This window comes from Exophiala spinifera, assembly GCF_000836115.1.
Source record: "Exophiala spinifera strain CBS 89968 unplaced genomic scaffold supercont1.6, whole genome shotgun sequence".
NCBI classification, from domain to species: Eukaryota; Fungi; Ascomycota; class Eurotiomycetes; order Chaetothyriales; family Herpotrichiellaceae; genus Exophiala; species Exophiala spinifera.
Genome location: NW_015622518.1, coordinates 726,960 through 749,179, shown reverse-complemented (window position 1 = coordinate 749,179; position 22,220 = coordinate 726,960). Strand labels below are relative to the sequence as shown.

The 22,220-nt window shown below is 53.2% G+C and overlaps 9 protein-coding genes across 9 annotated transcripts; 5 read left to right on the top strand and 4 right to left on the bottom strand.

Annotated features, from left to right (window-relative positions):
- Window positions 1–2,884: 2,884 nt before the first annotated feature.
- Window positions 2,885–4,469, bottom strand: PV08_08190 (COP9 signalosome complex subunit 2; the record flags this gene model as incomplete). Its single annotated transcript, XM_016382516.1, has 2 exons — window positions 2,885–4,358; window positions 4,426–4,469. 2 exons carry the CDS (start codon window positions 4,467–4,469, stop codon window positions 2,885–2,887), a joined length of 1,518 nt encoding a protein of 505 aa, XP_016233219.1.
- Window positions 4,470–5,030: 561 nt separating this feature from the next.
- Window positions 5,031–6,221, top strand: PV08_08189 (uncharacterized protein; the record flags this gene model as incomplete). The annotated part of the gene is made up of 1 exon (XM_016382515.1): window positions 5,031–6,221. The coding sequence occupies one exon, from the start codon at window positions 5,031–5,033 to the stop codon at window positions 6,219–6,221; it is 1,191 nt and encodes a 396-aa protein (XP_016233218.1).
- Window positions 6,222–6,739: 518 nt separating this feature from the next.
- On the top strand, window positions 6,740–8,731 carry PV08_08188 (uncharacterized protein; the record flags this gene model as incomplete). Its single annotated transcript, XM_016382514.1, has 3 exons — window positions 6,740–6,980; window positions 7,044–7,267; window positions 7,319–8,731. The coding sequence occupies 3 exons, from the start codon at window positions 6,740–6,742 to the stop codon at window positions 8,729–8,731; spliced, it is 1,878 nt and encodes a 625-aa protein (XP_016233217.1).
- A 1,811-nt stretch (window positions 8,732–10,542) lies between these two features.
- PV08_08187 (uncharacterized protein) lies at window positions 10,543–12,198 on the top strand (the record flags this gene model as incomplete). Its single annotated transcript, XM_016382513.1, has 1 exon — window positions 10,543–12,198. The coding sequence occupies one exon, from the start codon at window positions 10,543–10,545 to the stop codon at window positions 12,196–12,198; it is 1,656 nt and encodes a 551-aa protein (XP_016233216.1).
- Window positions 12,199–12,535: 337 nt separating this feature from the next.
- Window positions 12,536–12,989, bottom strand: PV08_08186 (uncharacterized protein; the record flags this gene model as incomplete). Its single annotated transcript, XM_016382512.1, has 2 exons — window positions 12,536–12,665; window positions 12,718–12,989. The coding sequence occupies 2 exons, from the start codon at window positions 12,987–12,989 to the stop codon at window positions 12,536–12,538; spliced, it is 402 nt and encodes a 133-aa protein (XP_016233215.1).
- Window positions 12,990–13,590: 601 nt separating this feature from the next.
- On the top strand, window positions 13,591–16,022 carry PV08_08185 (uncharacterized protein; the record flags this gene model as incomplete). Its single annotated transcript, XM_016382511.1, has 4 exons — window positions 13,591–13,734; window positions 13,786–13,905; window positions 13,951–14,946; window positions 15,036–16,022. 4 exons carry the CDS (start codon window positions 13,591–13,593, stop codon window positions 16,020–16,022), a joined length of 2,247 nt encoding a protein of 748 aa, XP_016233214.1.
- Window positions 16,023–16,807: 785 nt separating this feature from the next.
- PV08_08184 (uncharacterized protein) lies at window positions 16,808–17,108 on the bottom strand (the record flags this gene model as incomplete). The annotated part of the gene is made up of 2 exons (XM_016382510.1): window positions 16,808–16,959; window positions 17,021–17,108. 2 exons carry the CDS (start codon window positions 17,106–17,108, stop codon window positions 16,808–16,810), a joined length of 240 nt encoding a protein of 79 aa, XP_016233213.1.
- A 906-nt stretch (window positions 17,109–18,014) lies between these two features.
- On the top strand, window positions 18,015–20,266 carry PV08_08183 (uncharacterized protein; the record flags this gene model as incomplete). Its single annotated transcript, XM_016382509.1, has 3 exons — window positions 18,015–18,376; window positions 18,467–18,879; window positions 18,927–20,266. The coding sequence occupies 3 exons, from the start codon at window positions 18,015–18,017 to the stop codon at window positions 20,264–20,266; spliced, it is 2,115 nt and encodes a 704-aa protein (XP_016233212.1).
- A 160-nt stretch (window positions 20,267–20,426) lies between these two features.
- Window positions 20,427–22,139, bottom strand: PV08_08182 (uncharacterized protein; the record flags this gene model as incomplete). Its single annotated transcript, XM_016382508.1, has 1 exon — window positions 20,427–22,139. The coding sequence occupies one exon, from the start codon at window positions 22,137–22,139 to the stop codon at window positions 20,427–20,429; it is 1,713 nt and encodes a 570-aa protein (XP_016233211.1).
- Between the last annotated feature and the right edge of the window lie 81 nt (window positions 22,140–22,220).

Below are 22,220 nucleotides of genomic sequence, written 5' to 3'. Positions count from 1 at the left end.
CGATGGAGGGATGCCGGGTTTGACGCAGCAGCGGATTTGGTGGAAAGGTTGAGTTCAGGATGGTCAATGGCCAGAGAGTGCCGTGTCAGTCAGTCAATTGAGATGGAGGAGGGTTGGAGCAATTAAGGTGGAAGACGCAAGATAGTTTATTGTCCGGGTACAGACCCCGGCCGTTGACTGGCATGACCGAGTCCTGACCGCACTAGCCGTATCAAGTTACTACTGGTCACTAGTCGGCAACGACAAACAGCGAGGGCTTGCAGCTCTCGCTCGCTCCCTCTCTGCGTACTCGTACTGTAGGCTAGACATGCCTCTGCAGCCTCTCTCTGCCCGTTCCGACGTGCATCCAGCAATTCAACGACAGGCACCATCGGTCGCTCAGCTTGCTGATTCGTGTGGCCCGTGCAATTCACAGCATCCTGGTCCCTTCTCTCGACCCTTGGAGGCTTGGACTTGTCGCTCAAGCTCGCCTAGATGCACCAGACGAGCAGATCCGAAACAGGCTGGCTCTCTCCGCTCTCTCTCCTGTCGCCGTACCCATGGACGGGCGCCGTCGTCGCCGCCAGTTTCGCTTAAGGGCCGCCCGAGCCGCGGATGAGAACCGTGCAGCTTGCCTACGAATGGCCTCCTATCCTTCCTGGCGACCCTTGCACTTGCAGGCGGACCCCTCCAACGATCGTACGAGTCATACAATACAGACCTCCTAGTCTGCGTGGGGATATTATTCATGATCGCCGCCAGTTCTAAATGTCTCAGTCGCCGACCTGTCCTCAATCATCCATGGGTCAGTTTGCCTACTGTATTTTGTGGCTGGCCCGCGAGCCTTGTGCCTTCTCTCGACCCCAACCCGACGGTCTCACGACACGACAATGGCTTAGGAGCCCCGCGAGATACAGTGGTGCTTGGTCAGTGGCGAGACCGAAAAGTTTTTGGGCTGGCTTGACCGAGGTCTGCCGGATGCAAAGCAAGGGTGAGCACCATTTGTCACGGCTGATATGCAGCCTATTGCAACCAAACTCTGGCGTTGTCCTCCAGAAGCCGGCAGGAGGGGCAGGTAGCCTTTCGAGTGCAAGGTCCCTTACGGGACAGGTCGAGGATACAGTATCCTGATATGATGTATCAGACATCACCTCGCTCATCTAGGGGTCGGACTCCCTTACCCTGTTGCATCCTTCTGTCCCCTGCTCCATTGTCTAGGGTTGCCTAAGCTCCTCTAGCCTTTCATAGGGCCTACTTCGGAGCGAGGTTTCATCGATTCACCTCCCTCCAGCTCATCCTTGTTCGGAATCCTGGTTCGCGTGATTACAATTCCACTCTCGACGCCGGGTATTATTTCCATCTTATCGCCATAATCCACCCTCTCCATTGAGAATTCCTTGCAGCAAAGCGATGTCCAGATGCGCTGTAGTGTGTGAGTCTATGGCCAGTGACCAGGTACAGAAAGAGCCGGATCTGTGGAGTGTGCCAGGCCTGTCGGTCTCGTATTGGCGTGGAGTTCAAAGCTCACTAGGTGGTGGACCTTTCGAGACTCACTCATCTATGCGAGAGCTGAAGGCAGCTTGTACCAGGTGGTCCACCGTAACGACACCACACACCATCTCAAGCGTTGACCGCCAGATCCAACAATCGAAACTTCAGAGTTCCAAAAAGCACCCAGTTATGCAATTGTCAAAGCTTTAAACTCTAATAACCCCCCGTTCCTCATGTCCTTTGAAGGTTTGGGGCTAAACATCTGGGGGACGGGTGCACTTTTCCTCCATCTACGGCGCAGCCAACGCCATGGATGAATAATCTCGCTGTGCCGTTTCCCATTTCACGTAGCGCTGTAGTAGTGAATGCTTGAACGAAGCCAAAAGTGACTCAAACTTGATATATCAGAATTCTTCACCACGGCCCAAGATGCGCCATTCACCTCCTTCCTGTCCGCGATCGCAAGGCTTTAGCAAATGCCAATACCTCCCAGCGCAACGACCCAATGGCTGTCTGTCCCTGTCAGGGTGGCTGGGTTTGGGCCAAGCCCACCTATCGACGCTATCTGAGGGCCGGACAACGCTGACGGGGGTTGGTTCTATACGAACGTCGTAAAAAAAAGGTAGGATGGACACACACCACACACCAAGGACATACGCTCCACGCCTTGCACGTTCCGAATGCGAAGCGTTGGGTTTTGGCTTTTGGCTTTTGGGTTTTCCCTGCCTCGGCCAGGGCCGCCCCTTACGGTTGATCGATCGATCGCCTTTGCTTGCATTCTCTACTGATACGAGTAGTAAAGGTAGGTCAATTGCTTTGCCCTGACATACTTTCATTCCCGGTGCCGGCCCTCATGCTGGTTCTTTGAGGGGCCTGTGACCACAGACAACAACAACATCAACAACAACACCACCACCACCACCACCACCACCACCACCATAATATCTGGGCGATGGCAACAGCGTCACCGATGAAAAAAGAATCCCATTTCTCCCCCAGAGGAAGACCCATGTCGCTTGACAGCAGATGTCATGATCCCGCCTCCCCCCGAGCACCTGATCCTTTGTGCTGGATAGAAGACCCCGCCCGGCTGCACCCAATTCTGAGCAGGGGTGGTGCAGGTCCCAGGATGGATGGCCTGCCTATTACACAGCGCAGGCTTTGACATAAAAACGCATCAGTTGCCCAACGCCACAAATTTCTCCATCCCATCACCTGCATTGGAATGAATTTGTCGCCGTCAGCGAGGGGCGAATATGTTGGTGGGCAAGGGCCAGTGACTCAGTGAGTCAAAATTCGGGATTCAGCAGAGGTTGGCGCATTCGAGGCCCCAACCACGGCCTCTGGTTCCGCATCCGTAGTTCGGTGGGTTCGCTTCTTCTTCTTTTTCTCACCAAATGTCCTTCCCGGGCGCTCACACAGGAGGCACAAGGGCTTTCCCGCCTCCTCGCCCTCCTCGGGCTCCACGGCCTCGGTGCCCGGCTCCACGACTAGGAATGGCATTACCAGATTCCATACCCATTGGGTAGGCCATTAGTCCACCGAATGAGCCCGATCCATGTGCTTCCTCGCTCCTGAAACCCTCTCCCTCGTTTAGAAGGGACGACCACAAATGGTCCACCGCCGAAGTCCAATCAGACAGTTTGTCCAAATGCACCGTATCCTCTGTACTGGTCATCACTTCAACCGTGCCATTGGCCTGGTTGATCTTTGCCCGTAACCTCTTGTCGACTATCAGCACGCCCAAGATGTCTTGAACCTCGCTGACCGGAATCTTAATGTGTTTGGAGATGAATTGCAGAGTAAAGCGTGTGTATGGGGCTATGAGCTTCAGGACAGCCTTGCTGCGCATGTTACGGCTGACCTCGTCTATGTTTTCGGCAATGAATGGGTCGGCCAACAGATCTTGATTCTCCTTCAGGATGGACTCATATCTGTGGATATCATCGCGTTGGTATGCATCGACTAGATCGGTCATAGCTGAAATGCGCGGGTCGTTCTTGTAGGGCTTCGTCTCTTGTGAATCAAACGGATTGATGTCCGACTGCATCAGCATGGTCGTGAGCACGAGATACTTGAGCACCTGGATCCTCTGCATCGATCCGGCCTCGTCGTAGTTTTTGAAAGATTCGAAAAAGTCGCTCTGTGCTTCCTTCCAGTTCTCCTCACTCATGTGCATCTTGCCTCCACACTCACGGATGATGCCCTGTACCTTGGGATGTGGTACAGCCGAGCGAACAGTTAGAGCCTTCTGGTACAGCGACTTGAGGCGCTTGTTGTTCTTCATCTCGGCATACATTTGGATCTCTAACGCGTATGCTTCCAACGAATACGTGCCTTTGCCAGGATCATCTGTCCCGTCTTCCCTCTGACAAGCCTTGTGGATCTCTCTCACCTTATTCGTCAGCGATGCGTAGTCTTTCTTATCCAAGTATAGCTTTGCCAACTTGACATTGGTCTTCAGTGCCAGTCTCTCGTTGTTGGTGGCCTGGAACGTATCGAGGGTAAGGGAGTAGAACTCTTCCATGCACCGATACGCCGACTGGTCTGTGCCCGAGGCTACTTTTTCAATATAGTCGAGCATGTTGTTGATGGACTTTTCGGAATAGTTGCGCGTCACCGCGGACTTGACGTAGGTGAGGAGTTGCTTGTAGTGTTTGATGGCGTCTTCGTATCGGCCGAGGGCGAACTCGAGCTTGATGGCTTGTTTGAGGCCCTTGAAGCCCCAGTCTCCCTTCTCTTCCTCTAGGTCCGGCACGCCCAGGAATTCAGTGACCGCTTCTTCGGGCGCATCGGCTTTGAGCTGTTTGGCATTGTAGTATTTGTTCTCGATGTCGACGTCGCCAGAGCCCGAAAGGTCGTCGTCATCTTCGTACTCAAAGTCGTATCTGTATTTCTTGGTTAACACGGCGAACAACGCGGTGAGCCCGCTGCTTGGGGTGGGTTGTAACTCACTGCTCTGCATCAGAGTCTTGCATGAAGTCATCATCGTCAGACATGTTGTCGGTGAGGGGCTGGAGTATGGTTGATCAAGAGTGAGAAGAATGTGCGGGCTCGTGTTTCAGATTGCTGAAGGGAAAAGTGCGGGAATACGCTGAAGAAAGCGAGTAATGGAAGTGGTTGTCGTCGCGGTTTAAAGCTCTGGTTTGATGGTGATCATTCAATTTGGTTGCGCATGTGCAGCGGCGTACGATTTCGGTAGGGTACAAGTTAGGCGTGCAGAACTCATTGCAGGTGTCTGTGGTGATGTGAATGCGGAGAAGACTAGCCCAGTGAGCCTAATCTTGTAGGCGTAATGAGCTAATGAGCTTAGGTCAAGCCGGCGATCACTGGCCTAGTGAGGCTGCCTAACTAGTGGCCCCAAGGCCAGGACTTCTACATACAAAATCGTACCCTAAACTTGTCCAGGCTGCTGAATCTCCAAACTTTTGCGGAGCTGCGCCCTAAGTTATTAATTGTGACGCTTTTCATGTTGTACGCCACTTATCAACTTTTTGTCCTACTACCTCCGTTCAATCTCTCCTTCTTTTGTTGTGCTAACTCCGACTAGCAAATCCAAGATGGGTGGCGATCTCAACCTCAAGAAGTCATGGCATCCCTCGCTGATGACCAACCAGAAAAAAGTATGGGAGGAGGAAAAGAGAGCGCTCGACGAGCGCAAGAAAATCGACCAGATCATGAAAGAGCGCGCAGAGGAGAGAGAGATAGAAGAGCTCCAGGCACTTCAAGAGGCAGCCGGTGGAAAGAAGAGACAGCAGCGTGTCGAATGGATGTACTCCGGGCCTTCAAGCGGACAACTCGGGACCACTGAAGAAATGGAAGGATATCTGCTGGGCAAGAGAAGAATTGATGGCCTTCTGAAAGGCACAGAGAACGAGAAGCTACAGAAACCTACAACTACAGATTCGTTCATGGCTGTACAGAATGCGAACAACTTGCGAGACACCGCAGCCAAGATTCGAGAAGATCCAATGCTCGCGATCAAGAAGCAGGAACAAGCCGCGTATGAGGCCATGATGAATGACCCCGTCAAGCGGAGGCTGTTGATGAAGGCGGCGGGAGGCGGAGATCAGGACGGAGAAAGAGAACACAAGCGAAGGAAACACAGACATCATCACAGGCATCGCGAGGACCGGGACAGACACGAGAAGAGTCGATCACATAGAGATGACGATGATGATGATCGGCATGGAAGAAGCAGACATCGACGGCGGAGGTCTCGTACACCCTCCGAGTCACGATCACGGTCTCCGCCGCGCCGGGTAGAAAGACCTCGCTCTCGCTCTCGTTCTCGCTCTCCATATCAAAAGCGCCATTCGTATGCTTCTGGTGACCGACGCCCCCGGTCCCGGTCACGGCCCCCCTCATACTCTCCGCCTCGGAGGAATGGACATGGTAATGGCGTACGGAAGATGCAAAGTTGGCACTCTTCGAGATCGGATCGACGGCGCACGCCATCACCGCGACGTGGTCGTGAAAACGATGTCGATGATCAAGAGGACAGAGCCGCGAAGCTTGCGGCTATGCAACAAGACGCCAACAATCTGGATGAACAGAGAGAACAGCGACTGGCCGATATTGCAGAACGGGAGAGAGCACAGCGAGAACGTGACGACGCCGCTCGAATGCGAAATGCCAAATATGGAGGGCGTGCTGATTTTGTGAACAGCTTCCATAAAAAAGCTGGCGATTTGACATTGGGACAACGCATGGGCAGGAATGGTGTTTCACAGAGAGATGGCGATGAGTAGACCATGGTCGTATAGAACCATGGGTCACAGTTACCCAACACATTCACATGAAGCATGTAGGAGTATGAAAGGATCTCGATATTCCTTACTCCGTTCATATCAGACATCGTTGTGTCCTCGTGCTGTGGCAGCCTCGCGACCGAGGCATTTTGTTGACTAAACAGACACTCAACACGGCTCTTATCAATGCCAAGGATCGAGCCTTATCAGGGTTTCCAATTTCTCCTCAGAGGCAACGATGACAATGTGCCTTGGGAATTCGACGCGTCTGGGCCAGTGAAAGACATGAAGACACAAGATGATATACCCCGTTTTCTGGGACAGACAAAGACGGTAGGTTTGCGCGCCACAACTAAAGATCCCCTGGACCTGTGTGCAGGGAGGACGATAATGCTGTTCTTCGTACTCATCTTGTTCTCCGTATCTACCTATACATAACGCACACACAGGTCTCTCACCGAGGACACTATCATTCTCCTCTTGCTCAGTCGTTCCTCTCCCTCTGTCTCGGTCGTGCTATGGCCAAAGAGGCTTCTCCCTTCATCTCAATAGGCGAATCATCATACTACGTCGCGCTTGAGCACAGCCTCGCCAGCCTGTCGCCGGAGCTGGTCAAGAAGCTCGGCCGGTTCGAGGACGACCTGATTCCATGTACCGCTATAGAATGGATGAGTACTGAATTTTCCAACTCTGATCTCAAAGCGAGTTGCGAAGAATTTGCCGACAAGGACGATGTCTGGTGCGAGGACTTTCTGTCGCGTAAGTCATAAGTCGCTGGGCCCGTTCAGGAAACATGGTATTGACCTGTTCATTCCACCCCAGTTGTGATTCTCTTGCAACCGAGCCATGGGCGACATGGCCTCAAGAGTAAACATGTTTTCTCGGTCGACAAGTCGAAGCACAAATTGTCTGATGGTCCGTTTATGGTCTCGAGATCTTCTGGGCACGTTTTCCCAGTCTTCAAATTTCTTCAAGACACTCACAAGGCGTTCGTGAGTGGTATCATTCAGAAGACAACCTCGTCCTCGATCCTACATGAACTTGAGGTAAAATAATCAGGCCGATTTCACATCACCCCCTGCTGACAGACCCAAAAGACAACACGTGGAATCGCAGTGCCTTCGAAACTGCGCAGTGTTCATGACGATAGGCCACTTGCAGGTCTTCGATTTGCGGTCAAAGATACCATCGCCTTGAAGGATACAAAGACCGGATATGGAAGCCGAGCCTGGTTTGAAAGCTGCTCTCCTGAAAAGCGGACGGCCCCAGCGATCAAAGTGCTTACGGATGCAGGCGCTGTGTTGGTGGGCAAGTTGAAGACAACCGAATTCGCCGAAGGCACAGATCCTTGCGAATGGCTTGACGACGTGTGCCCTTACAACCCACGAGGTGACGGCCATCAGAAGCCTTCGTCATCCAGTGCAGGCAGCGCCGCAGCCGCAGCCGCTTACGCCTGGCTCGATTTCACCGTTGGAACTGACACCGGTGGCTCGATCCGACATCCGGCGGGTGTTCAAGGTCTGTTGGGCCAACGACCTTCACACGGTCTCATCAGTTTGGAAGGTGTACTCGGGGCGACCAATGTCTTCAACACGGTGGGTATCTTTGCCCGAGACGTCGAAATCTTTGCGCGGGTGGGGTCGTATTTCGTCGATCCCACTGGGGAGCCACTACCGGTCTCGACAGGCCGGAAATACAACTTGCTCTATCCGACTCGAGCTCCCCAGATCGACAACCCGGACCAGCACCACCACGGCCAACATCGGTGGTTCCCACATCCGTCTGTGGATCTCTCCTTCCGGACCGAGGCCGAGAAGAGGATCGAGAGTGTCGTCCAAGACCTCGAAACTCTGCTCAAAGGCGAAAGGATAGCGTTCAACATTAATGAGCTTTGGCACGCGACGCCGCCAATCGGTCAACCTCGCTCACTCGATGAAGCCGTGGGGCACATCTACTCGGCCATCACGACGGCGTCGGCGTACCACGGCGGGCTGGACAAGTTCATACAGGGCTACGTCGATACACATGGCGGAGCAATGCCCAAGATGTCTGAAGTGGTCCGCCGCCGTCTCGAACATGGTCGCGCTCTGCCTCCACATAAAATCGCCGAGGCGCTTGAAGCTATGCAGGCCTTTCGGAAATGGACCGAAACGACATTGTTCGGGTCATACGACCAAGACGCAACCACGCTGCTCATCTTCCCCCAATCATGCGGTCGCCCGGACTATCGAGACGAGATGTCCGACCGCACCGAGCTATTCAACGATACCTTCAGTATCTACTCCTTCGGGTACCTGGTCGGGTGTCCTGACTACACCATTCCGGTGGCAGAAGTCCCTTACCATTCCACGGCGACCGATCAACTCGAACACCTCCCCGTCTCAATTAGCTTGGTAGGCCGTCCGGGTTCTGATCTTGAGCTGTTCAATGTTCTTCGTCAACTGCACGCCGCTGGTATCATTAGAGACGTCGCGGCCGGACCTAGAATGTATCCTTCTGATACACTGTAACAATCTTTGGGGGATCGCCTTACCAATATCGATTTATCGGCGTATTGGCAGTGGGAAACAGAAATAGACCGGAGCGATTTTACGGGGTTTCGTCGGCGCTACTAATCACTGCAAGGTGTTTGGAGGATATTCTCTTGGACCAAAAAGGAGATGGATAATCATGCACCCACCTTTTTATCTGACGGACTCATTCATTTTCTGCGGCGTTGGGAGATTAGTAGGAGGGATATCACCACCTCTTGGTTTACTTCAGAGGCATTATGCTCTTGAAACACTAGGCAAGCTTACTTGGTATTGCGCACCTTCTCCGGCGCTACGTTTCGGCGGCGTAGATAGGATAGGACTGCCGACTGTGGAGTACAGTTTACAGTCCATGCGACGATATGCGTGTACTCCATACTCCAGACCACCTAGAACAATTCATACGAGGCTGTACGCCAGCCTCGTCACATATCTACCTACTAGTAGGTAGGGGCTCCGCGAAGAAGCATTCACTTCCTATGTAAATGGCTAACAATTAAACGCGTGAATTTTTTCATCAAATCACCAAGACCCCTAAAGTGATGGCTCAAGTTAAAACCACATGGGCGGTGTGGTGGATGGCCATTCACTCAGGCGAGGAGGGAAGCAAAAAAAGGGCCCGCGTTCGAACCGCGACGACGACCACCGAAAATCCAGAATTAAAATTTGGGGGTGATACGACATCAGAACCAGGTCAAGGTTGGATCAAACCAGACAGGCTTGTCTGGAAGGCGTCTTGACTGTGGGCGGTGGAAACTTGAAATCTCGCATTTCATCAAAACAATTTTTTTTTGGAGTGTTTTTCGATCCGGGAGATCAGGAAAAGAGAAGTCAACGGACCTAATGGATACGTCGAGTATCTACTAGATGCTCACCCAACAGTCTAGTCTATAGGTGACTGAGTCGGTACTCATATCCAGAGGGACTGTCTGGAGGCAAGAGAGAGTGTACCACGGGTAGCAGAATGGCGAGATTTGTAAGGCGTAGACGAGAGATGAGAGGGTGGCTAAAAGTTGACAGTCGTCCATAGACCAAACGTCATGACTGTTCGCAGATGTCGCAGATGCAGGAGACACTCTCGTTATGCGTGTGTACATTTACCTGTGTATACCGACTAATGCGGTCACACAGGTACCGGGATCTCGACACTTTCACTGCTGACCGGCCGCTTGGATTGCTCCATGCCGTGCACACTTGAGAACCGAGATCGAGAAAGAGAGGGGGAGAAAGTTACAACACGAATGCACATTCCAATTTCCAAGTACCTGAAATACAGCGCGGGTGCAGAGTATATGTATGATCCACTCTCCTCTGGACGCTGACACACCCCACACACACACGAGCATCTCATCTTGTGCCCGTTAGTTAGCGGGCGCATCGGCGCATTGGCGATTAAATGAACTGAATCAATGACAGACGTGCCCCGAGCATGGCCCGAACCTCGACTGTATGACGCTCTCACAGGCCAACATCCAATCGCTTCAGTGCCCTGTTCACCCACCCTACCTGAGTTACAGATGCTGTGTCGTCAATATCTAACTCGTAAGAAGAGCACATGCATACCTTAACCTAGGTCAGCCGTGATGGCATCGTACACGGGGACAACCGCAATCTTATTTCTTCAATTCTACTTCCAGGGTGTGGCACCGGTTGATTACCTACTACCTAGTGTTGCGACGTTGTCTCCGGCTCTCACGACTGCTTGACGTTTCACACAGAGAATATATCTCGCAGACGTATCATCCACAGGGACTTTCCGCAACAGGAACCAATTACAAACTGCGAGACTAATGGATGAAAACACAAGTCTCAAAATCTCGCCCAGAAATCATGGTGGAGTGTCCGAACATGGGACCTTCACTGACACAGACGCAGCGAAATCAACGTCCACTGTACCAGAAACCAACATCCTCGATGATGAATCCAGTACCGCCGATACCGAGAATGCCACGGACCCACTCGGGCGAAAGGCCCTACTTATCGACTATGAACTCGAACGCCAGGGCATGGGTCGCTATCAAACCAACATCTTCCTGCTCTGCGGGTTCGGATACCTTCTGGATCTCCTCTGGGCTCAGGCATTCGGCTTGATCATCACGCCTATGCAGAACGAGTTCGGCTTCGATGACACAGCCCTCGGTCACATATTTACGTCTTTTTCGCTTGGTCTGACGTTCGGCGCTTTGGTCTGGGGCCTCCTCGTTGATATCCTTGGGCGGAGCGTGGCGTTCAATTCGACAGTCCTGATCACAGCTGTGTTCGGTACATGGCTGGGTGCCATGAGCAGTTATAATGGTGTTCTTGTCCTCGTTGCCCTGACAGGGATTGGTGTAGGGGGCAACATACCCATTGACACTACGATTTGCTTGGAATGTTTGCCACAGAGTCGGAGGTGGCTGTTGCCGGCTTTGAGTGCCTTTCAACCCCTCGGCGTAGTGGTCTGTTCTGGGATGGCATACATATTGGTGCCAACATACAGCTGTCAGGATGGTCTCCAAAGCTGTACTGCGGGCAGCACCAAGTGTTGTCTGAGGAAAGACAACCTGGGTTGGCGGTATCTTCTGTTCCTGATCGGAATCATTACAATCGCGGCTTTTGTGCTCAGGACCGTAATGTTCAAGTTTGAAGAGAGTCCAAAGTACTTGGTGTACCGTGGCCGAGATCACGATGCTGTAAGAGTGTTGGAGTACATGGCAAAATACAACGGCCAAGAATGTGGCTTGACGCTAGGTATGCTGGAAGCTCTAGATGGTGAGGCAAGCATCAACAATTTGGACACACCATCGTCCGTAACTGGTGTTGATAAAAAGAAGCCAACCATGTTACAGAAGATACCGGCGGAACTTGAACGATTCAAGGTTCTGTTCTCGACCTTCACCATGGCAAGGCTTGTTGTGCTTGTCTGGGTGATTTATGCCTTCGATTACTGGGGGTTCACTATTGCCGGCGCATTTCTACCCACCATTCTGGCGCGCAAGGGGAGAAGTCTGGGTCTCAGCGTGGATGAGACATATCGATCGTATATGTTTATTTACATTTGCGGTATTCCGGGAGTCCTGGCTGGAACCCTGATATACGGGCACCGACGACTTGCTTTGCTCGTATCCTCGTTGTTGTTCGGCACGTGTTTATTCATCTTCACCCTTGTCAGGGACGAAGCATCATACATCGGAATCAGCGGCTTGGAATATTTCTTCCAGAGTATGTTCAATGCCGTCTTGTATGCCTGGACCCCAGAAGCCTTCCCAGCTTCTGTAAGGGGATCGGGGTGTGGACTGGCTAGCTTCTGGGGACGCACTTTCTCCATCATTGCGCCTATTGCTGGATCGCATGTGCTAGCCAAAAGTCTAGACGGGGTGTTGTACTTGGCTGCTGGGAGCGTCTGGGTCTGTACAGTTGCGATCACGTTGTTGCCCAGGATGTCCATGGGCAGAAACAACCTGTAAGAGACTGTCGAAGAGACTGGGACTGGGAGGATGATCAGTTGATAGGTAGATCTGAGTCAGCGTTTTGCAGCTTATTCGGTCTATCAGGACACAATGTAGCTCAAGAGCCTACCCATGGGATTGGGATTCCTGACTACTTTTGGCGAACACAGCCTCGTCGTGACCGTCGACAGTAGCAACACTTGGTTGGTACTGCGAGTATGGTTCCAGAGAGTCATCGGGGTATACGTCCATCTAGTAGGGAAAGTAGAGGTCGATTATAGCTTTGGAGGATATCGAAATCGCGAGCATCTCAAGGCAAAAGCCGGCTTTGTCGCGTAAGGCAAGAGGTTTGGCTCTATTTGACCTCGGCTCCGAGCTGAAGGCAAATATCCAGACTCTCATTCAGCATGGTCAAGGTAGCTTGATACTGTCGCCATACATTGCGCCGGGTAGCAATTGCATAGTCGGCATTGGATTGTTTCATTCTGGTTCCAGTGTCAGCATAGTGGGACAAGAATTCGATGTCCACCACCATACAGGTAATGATTGAGACCTTTGCTCTTCCAGAACTTCACATGTAGCAGATTCTTCAATATCTTGTGCTCAGTACCATTGAAAAGACGTGCTTTTTCTAGAAACTCCAACGTGTTGCCGATCCGTCTCGCATTGAATGCCGCCTTAGATTGTGAGCGGAAGCATTCTCTCAGAATGTCTCGAATTTCCCAACGAGCAGGATAGGAATAGTGGACTGCTCGCAGCCCGCTGCGATACAGGTGCCGGTAGGCGTGAAGGAGGTCGGTGCGACTCATGTGCATGTACCGACGCAGCAGAGACGTCCGCAGTCGGCTACAGAAGGAAGTGCATGGCAAACAGACCAAAGCACGAACGAGAGTTTACGCAGTCGCCCGCGCGAACAAGGCTGCGCTGCACCCCATTTGCGTCAGGCTGAAAGAATCATGTCTTTCTTCCGTAGCGCCGCCAAGGCCTCGAAGAGTTCGGTTTCTTGCTTCTGGCCAGCGCAGCCGCCCTCCCATTCCATCCTTCTTCTTCCCGCCCAATCCTTCTTCATCCCAGAACGTTCAGGACTACGAGTATCTGTATGTGCACCTGTCCCTTGCAGGCGTCTCGCTCCTCGTCATCTCAAGAAAGCTAGCTAGCTTCGCTTGAGGCTCTGTGGCGAAAGAATAAAGACCCGCAGCTGTCGCGCTGCCTTCTTCGCCCACGCCTAGTTCATCGGCAGCAGTAATCACTGCCCACATATCCTGGACATCGACCTGATCTAACGTGTACGGCCTTATCCTGTTCCGACTGTTGTTTGGATCTCTATACATCGCCTGTCCCATTCTCTCCCCCCCGATGTCTTTGTCTCTGTCACTCGTTTTGTCTGTGTAATCTGCAGGAGCCAGAAAGATGGCCAGAGTCAAGCAGAAAACGCGTAAGCAGGCCCCTTCAGGAGGAGCTTCTACCCGAGGCGCTCAGGTTGCAAAAGAAAGGCAGAAGCATACGGTTATCGTGGAGGGCACATCGAAAGAACACAACAAGCTACGAAGCGTGGTAAGACCGGCAAGCTGTGACCCCCGAGGTACTACTTACCTGAATCGCCAGATCACCTTTCGTGCAGACCCTCCGAAAGGGTATACCTTCATCCCAGCTGGCAACCCAGAGCTTACCGCGGCTCTGAAAGAATTTGCCCGTCGCGGCGACCACAAGATATATGCTGTAACTGTAAGTATCCCAACAACTACCACAGACCCGGAACTAATTGGCCAGACCACCCCTCATGCAGAAAGACATGAGCTCTCCAGGGAAGTACACCGTATTGGCTTTCATTTTCCAACCAGTGTTGTCGCCCAAGTGTGTTCACATTATGGTATTCGCCTCACCGCTGGTGGCAAGGTCATCGATGACTCCAAGGATGACAAATTGTTCCAGTCGGTCTATCAGAATGGCAAACGTCCCAAAGAAGAACCCAAGGATCAGATCACAATAAACACCGAAGCCAAGCAGACCATCAAAGACCTGTTTCCCAAAATGCCAGACAACGATCTGTTTCAGATCATAAAGACAGCATTCCAGCTGGGAGATAACAAGGTTGGCACTGCAGACGAGATCCCTCTTATTCGTAGAGCCCAACTTTCTGTTGTGGCTCACATTAGGCACGTATACACAGACTATGACAAGTTGTTGAGGCGATGTCCCTACAACGAGGCCCGCCATGCAGTGGAAAAAGACACTCTCGCAAAATTGATTGAATGGAGGGGAGATGACGAAGTAGAGGACGAAGCCACTCAGCGCGCCGCAGATGATTTGCTTCGAGAGGTCATCGTCATCTCTGATGAAGAAGACGACGACGAGACCGATACTGACGACATTCAAATTGTCCAAGACAATGTTAGAGTTGAGGAATTGCCGAGCACCGCCTATGGCGCGGCCGTCAGCAGACATCCTTCGCCTTACCACAATCATCCTGGCGAGATGGTAAGCCGCAGCTACCAAGCATTGCCGCCGGCAATACAACGCTACAAGCCCAGCGACGACACTATTGCCCAGCGTGACCGCAGTCGTTATGCTGTTTGGGACCAAGCCAGGCGTGATTATCGTGCCGGCATTAGTCGACAGCCTGTAACTGTTCTTGAGAGAATCTATGAACCGATTGATGTCGCACCAAAGCGTGTCCTAGTGCCACTCGACCCTCCTGCGCATTCTCCCACACAAGTCGTGTACTCCCGACCTCCCCCTGCTCCGATGAACTCTGTCGAATACGAGGTAAGAATGGTTCTCAGAGGCTGCAACTGATATAATTTTCTCACTAGCTCTTCTTCCCGGTATCATTGTTCCTCGCTGACTTCTTATAGCCCCGTCACAACATCAGCCAGCGGAGCCCAAGATCATATATCAGAGATGCCAATGGTACTTTGTATGAGCGCATAGACGATGATCGTCCTCGTGAAAGAGTTCTTGAACAAGATCGACATTTCGAGAACGCCGCCCGGAGCATTTTAGCCCCCGAAGTTAGGGTAAGAGCACGGCCCCGCTCGCCTCAGCGAAGAGTCTATCCTACGCATCGTCAAGAAGACGAATATGACAGCGGCAAGGGCTCTGTACTTGAGTCAATTGAAGGTCCGCAGGGAGCATATTCGCCCGCAGCCATGCGCCTGAAGCAGAATGACGGATACCCAGCACCGCATGATACGACTGTCATGCGAGAAGATGGCCTCGGTTATCGCGGTGCCCCTAACATTAACCGCGGAGACGACGGCGCTCGAGTGATTAAGCGGATCCGGTTAGAAGATCTGCCATCGCCGTCTGAACAACGGTATGCGAGGAGAGAATCACCTATTCCTATTGGTTACCGCGAGCGCGTCTATATGCCACAACCGGACCCTCACTTTGCAACTTCACGTGCCATTGAATATGACAATCAGCGGTCGAGCCCTACACTACGACCAGCTGCATCATTGGGGCAAGGAAGATATGCGCAGAGTATTGCCGAAATCAACCGTGCTGCATATTCGAGTACAGGAGCTAGTCGAAAGGCCGAGGCCATGTTTGAACATAGAGACCCTCCTCAAACACGGTCACAGATGCCCTTGTACGCCCAAGAACACACCCGGTACTTACTTCCAGAGCCGAGCTTGCGTCGTCGGGGTATCGAGAATCAACCCCCGACTGTTGTAAGTCGAGTGTATGAGCCTCTTGATGATCTGGTCTATGACAGTCGACTCACGTCAGGTCAACCTGTGGCCCCTCGCGAAGTACACAGACAAGCCCCTGCGCGCGTGTATGAATACGATGAGAGTGTGCCGGACAATGCTCGCTCATATGTCCACCTGGCCAGATGAATGCCGTTGGTGGACTTTTGCTGAACACCTATTGATTACGCACATGGTTTTTGTATGCAATTTCACAAGGCTGAGCTTTACTCCGAACCAAGGTAATGTTCCTGTTACACGAACCCCCTCCCGCGAGAATAGGCGGCATCAACTAGGTACTGACATCCTATCCAGGCCGCTGTACAGTTGCGAGATCGATGACCCTCACATCCCGAATCCAAGTCATCGCGAACATTGTTCCACTAGAAACATCGGCGTTCTTGTTCAGGATTTGTTCTGCCGTACCTTTGCGGTCATGATCCATTTGCTTTTTTCATTGCATGGGTCCTGTTGGTTTTTTTGAGCGGAATATTTCGTGCATTGCGACGGTGTACAGGCAAGGATCCCTTTAACGGAGAAGCTGGGTTGGCATTCTCTGCGTTGATATATGTCTTTGAATTGTTTTCATGATACCCTGTTCACGAAGGATGACGCATGACATGGATACGCTCGGCCAAGGTGTTAGTTGCTTGTTGCATGACGCTCACGGAGAGACAATATGTGCCTAAAGCTCTATGACTGTTGGCTCGTCCGAGCCACGTCTGGGCCTTGGTACGAGACCAGGGCTTATGAAGGATGAAAGAATACAGTTGAAAAAGATTCTCCATCTGAATCAATGATTTTGCAGACACGCTTGCTATATGTTGCGATCTTGTGCCCGCCCATTTGTCCATAACGTCGCTCTTGACCAACGCCCTGTAAGCTCCATGTAGCCACACTCTTTAACTTACATCGAGTTTCTGCCCGCTGTCACTCTACACAGCCATTGTGACACCGTCGGCCTCGCCCGAGTTGACGGTCTTGCCGGTCTTCTTGATCTTCTCAAGCACGGTCTCGTAGGATACCGAGTCTGTGGTGGTGATGTCTGCGGTTTGGGTGTCGAGGGAGACATTGTACTCTTTGACGCCTGTCCAAGGAGCGTCAGTAACAGAACTGTACATTCAAATGGTGTGAAGCGCCGCGCCCACCGTCTAGTTTCTTGAGCACACGCTCAACGGCGCCGGAGCAGCCACCGCATGTCATGGTCACGTTGAACTTGTAATGGTGATCGGACATCTTGATTTAGTGCAGAGAGGTCGCCTGTATTATGGATATGAAGAGCAAGGGGGGGCGCTATTTGTTTGCCTCTGCGGTGTGGTTCTGGAGAGACGTGCGGAGGGTTGAATTTAAAAGCGTGTTGAGGTGGACGGGACGGATGGGAGGAGTGTATTTGTCAACTTCAGGTACGAGGTAGTGTCCTTGTGAGAGACTTGTGCGTAATTTGGGTCGGAGACTAAACGTATCTTTATTCCGATCGGAGTGGTCGATTTGAGGGATGCAGAGGAACGAGGTCGAGTGCTTTGTAGGGATCTAAAAGAACTGGGAATTTGTATTCTCACGCAACAAGGTGGGTGTTTTGGGATTTATCTCAATATGAAGCGACGCGAAACAGTCTATGTCGGGGGTTAAAACTTGCTCAAATGTGCTCACGGAGGAAACCTGAAGGGCATATCAAACGCCATCTTGTCAACCGAGCAGAGGAACTCGTACAAGACTCTCCCTAAGGGGCTCGCTATGGGCGTTTGGGAATTGGTAAGCTGGAGGCTGAGATGGCGTCGACTGAGACCTTCTAGGCTTGGTGGCAACTATGTTTAGGTGGTCGAGGGGCTTGTGCTCACTGAGCCTGGCGATTGCGTGATGGATGGCGGCCGAACAAAGGGAGCCTTGTGAGGGTTTCACTAAGGGGAAATAAATCCTTGTCTGACAATCTCGAATTCTCGCGGCAGTCTCCTTTGTATTGCTACCTGCCAAAGCGCATATTGTCTGTCTGACGTGGGCTTTTTACTGGACAAGGCTCTGGACTCTGTGCTACCTTAGTGCTTCCTCAGTGGTGAACCCTCGTCACTGTTCGACACCCATGAGTGATTGATGCTCCATGTCTCCTTCCCAGTGCCATGAAGCCTTAGCAACGGAGTATGCGATATGCTGTGTGGCCACTGCTGTCAGCTCGTCCAGCAGATCGAACTGGTTAAGCCTGGCGCACAAGTCTTTCGCGAAGCCACCACTGAGGAATTCGAAGAGTCATTGAATCGGAACTGTTACCTTTGCACACGGCTACGAATACAGCTTGGGGATGCGAAATGGAAACACTTGTTTTCACATCTCTCCCGGCAGAACTCGATTGCCTTTGACAAGTCCCTGAGTGCAGCTGATGGCTTCTCTCTCGTCAGATTGGGATGCAAACTGACGCCATTTGATGGCCACGACCGTGATGGAACTACAATAGGTGGGAAGAGTTATTCCTATGGCTATCTGCAGGTGACGATTGCTCCATGGGCTCGTAGGTAAGCCAACTCTGCCTGGCTCGGGGGATGGGCTTCTTCATCCTTTGACACCTCTGCCTGGCATAGCGTCTGATGGACTGCAACTACAAGTTCACCACATCTTCCGGTCCAAATCGGTGTCCGAAATGCAACTTGCACCTCGGACGCAAAAGTTCTTGACCTCGTACGCCACTGGCTTGAGACCTGCCTGTGTTCGTCATTGCATACAACATGTCCTGGGCAAAACAGACAAACCTCGTTCCACCCCACTCGTCTGATCGATATTGGCTCGGGCCACGGGGATCGTGGTCATTGGAGATTGATGAACCCCAAGGCTGAGAGACTGTCGGCACCATACATTACACTGAGCCACCGATGGGGTAATGAAACTCTCAAACTCAACCGAGACACCCAGGAGAGTATGATTCGAGGTTTGCCGATCCTAGATCTGCCAGGTGCCTACCAGAACGCCATTCGCGTTGCTCGACGTTTGGGCATTCGCTATCTCTGGATAGACTCAATATGTAATTATGTTGGTCATTGCTGGGACATGGACTAATTCCTTCTCCAGGCATACGGCAAGATACTCCTGAGGACATCCAACATGAAGCAGAGGGTATGGCAGAGATCTTCGGCAACGCCCTATGCAATATTTCGGCTCTATCGGGGAGACAAGATGGCCTTTTCTGCTCTCGAAACGATGAGGTGGTCAGTAGTGACAGCGTGGTTATACAATCCCAAGACTATGGGCTCTCCGGATCCTACATCATCAATGACCTGCAATTGTGGAGAGGAGAGCTGGTCCACACACCCCTGACTACCCGTGGGTGGGTACTTCAAGAGGAACTTCTCGCTCCCCGTACTGTGTATTTTGGCGCTCGGCAGGTTCTCTGGGATTGCCCTGGCTTTCGAGCTTGTGAGACATATCCCACGATGCAGCCAAAAAGACCCCTGAGTATGTCTATGGATATTGACAAGCATTGTTACTTTCTGCACGACGAGGAACTTGGGCCCATTGCTTCGGTACTCGAAGCTGCACAGTCTAGCATGGACCATGCTAGTGTGAGTTCATCACCTCACGACGATCGGTCGGTATTATTTCAAGTGTGGACGAGTTTGGTGGCTCATTATTCCTTGCGCAACCTGACATTTCCAGATGACAAACTTTTGGCCATCGCCGGTATCTCGAAGCTGTTTGGGAGAATAATGAGGGATAGGTTCCTTGCAGGGCTTTGGCACAACCACTTCCTCGACGGTCTGCTGTGGTATATCAGACCCAAGACCAGAACATATGCCCCTTTGAGATATCGTGCTCCATCTTGGTCCTGGGCATCCAAGGACGGCTATGTCATGCACGCAGAAGCCGCCAGCAATTCCTGGTCGGTCGCGAGAACTTTGAGCGTGGAATGCACCACTGCTGATGGCAGCGCATTTGGAGTGGTCACGTCAGCTGTCCTACACCTCCAAGCACCGTGCCTGGAGTTATGCGTCGATAGGTCAGGGAAATGGACCACCTCACAGGCTCCCGGATTGCTTGTTCGACTTGATTCCACGGAAGACGTGAGTGCGAGAGGAAATGCCATCGGTGCCATTATTCGGACGAGTGCCTATCGAATCGTCGATGCAGAGACAGACGCCGCGCGCAAAGTCGTCCTCGCTGTGCACGGAATCATTCTCACAGAGTGCGTTGATTCAGTCACCGGGCACGCAACTGGCACGTTTAGGCGAGTCGGGTACTTTGCAGTCGAAGACCGTAGACGGAGCACACTCGCACCAAACTGGTTACCGCGTGGTTGTAACCTCTTTCGCGATATAGGCGGTAGTGCATCGGCATCATCAATGCAGCAGGAGGAACAGGTGTTTCCTTTCGACGAGCAAAGGCAGTTTCTAAGCGATTTCAATGTGGTATAAGGAATTTGTACCAAGTGCAACAAAAACTTTTTTTTTATCGAATAGACATGTAACATGTACCAGAAATCTTCGGGTGTAAATATATACCTGTACGGTTCAGTGAATACAGCCCCCTATCGTCCAAGCCCACTCATACATGATGCAGACGCGGTTTCAGATGTTACAAACGGCTCTCCAAAGACGTGTCCTTGGCCACAGGCCCTTTCTGGGCTTCCCAGACAGTATTGAAGACCTGCATGCCTCGTTCCCAGAGGTCGTCCTTGACATTCTCCTTGACCTCGCCATCGGTATCTAGCAAGCGCACTCGGTCTTCGCCCGTGCAGCCCCAGCTGACGTGCTCGCCGCGCAGGAACTGTGTAAAGGGCGCCAGGAACTTCTTGGTGGCGAGCTTGTCCTTTTCCTGGAAATCCTGACGCCAGGCCGTGGCCCACCACAACGGCATGTCGCCGCCGTGGCAGATGCCGACTTCGGGCTTGAGCCAGTTGTCCACGCTCTCGGCGCGCCAGGCGATGCGGTACCTGTGGACGCTGCTCTGGGGGAGCGCCCTCACGTTGGGGTTGCCCGGCGGCGGGTTGAGCAGGAGGTGCGTGAGGCCGCGGATCGAAGCGTGCACCTGGCTGTCGGCGACCATCTGGCTGAAGACCTCGGCCCAGGCGGCGGCGTCGGTCGAGTCCCGCGGCGGCAGGTCGTAGACGTTCAACAGCGCCTCGAGGACCGGCTTCGGGTAGTAGTTGGCCAGCTGCAGCAGGAGGCCCGCGTAGTCGGAGGGCGGGTTGACGAACTTGTACAGTTCCTTCTCGTCCCTGACCTCGCCGAGCAGGACGGAGGTCCCGTTGCGCGCGAGGCGCGTCGTCAGGGCCCCGTTGTGCAGCGACGAGAGGAAGGTCGGGAGGATGAAGGCGCCGTCGGTGCTGGAGCGGAACGTGTGCATCTTCATCCTGGTGTTGGCGGCGACGAGGTCGCCGAAGGGAACCGCGCGCAGACGGGCCACCTTCTCGGCCGCCGTGGCGGACCGGGGGACGTCGAAGAGCGAACACAGCTCGTCGAACTGCGACGTCAGCGCCGGCGACGGCGTCGGGTTCGGCTGGATCGCCACGGCGTTGGACCACAGGTAGACGCGCTTGATGAGCCTCTGCGACGCCGGGAGCGCGCTGTCGTAGTTGAGCTGGAAGAAGGTCGAGTTCGCCCCGGCCGAGAGCCCTCCCACGGTGATGTTGTCCGGGTCGCCGCCGAACAGGCCGACGTGCCTGGCCGTCCACTCGAGGGCGCACCGCTGGTCCCAGAGGCCAAAGTTGGACGGCGCCTCCTCTTCGCCCAGGGACGCGAGCTCGGCGCCGCCCAGGAACCCAAACAGGTTGAGCCGGTACGTGGGCGACACGATGACCCGCGGCGCCACGTCCTTGACCAGGTCGAACGGGTCGTGCGTGTGGTCTTGCATCGCGTTCCCGACCTGGAGCCATCCGCCGTGGATGTGGAACTGGACCGGCCACCCGCCGGCGTCCGTCGGCGCGCGCCCGGCGGGGACCCAGATGTTGAGGTACAGGCAGTCTTCGTCCTGGACGTTGTCGACCGGAGCCGCCGCCGCCGCGTTGTCCACGAGGGCCTGCCCGTGCGGGTACTGAGGTTGAGGACACACCGGCCCGAAGCGCGTGTAGTCGCCCGGTTGTCCCGCGTGGTCGTCGAACGAAAAGTCCGACGGCACAGGTTGAGGTCGGCGCCATCGTCGTGCGCCGACGGGAGGGAGGGCGTAGGGGACCCTGGCGAATCGATACACCACCGGTTCGCCTGAGGGCGTGCAGTATTCCGTCCCTCGCAGGCTCCCGCGCGCCGTCTTGAGGACGTACGGACGGCTCGTGTATTCGGCGGGCCGCATGGTGTCGACGGTGACGGTGATGGATGCTCAGCCAAATCAGTCAACTCACTCGCAATAACGTATGTACCTTGACGTGTCCGT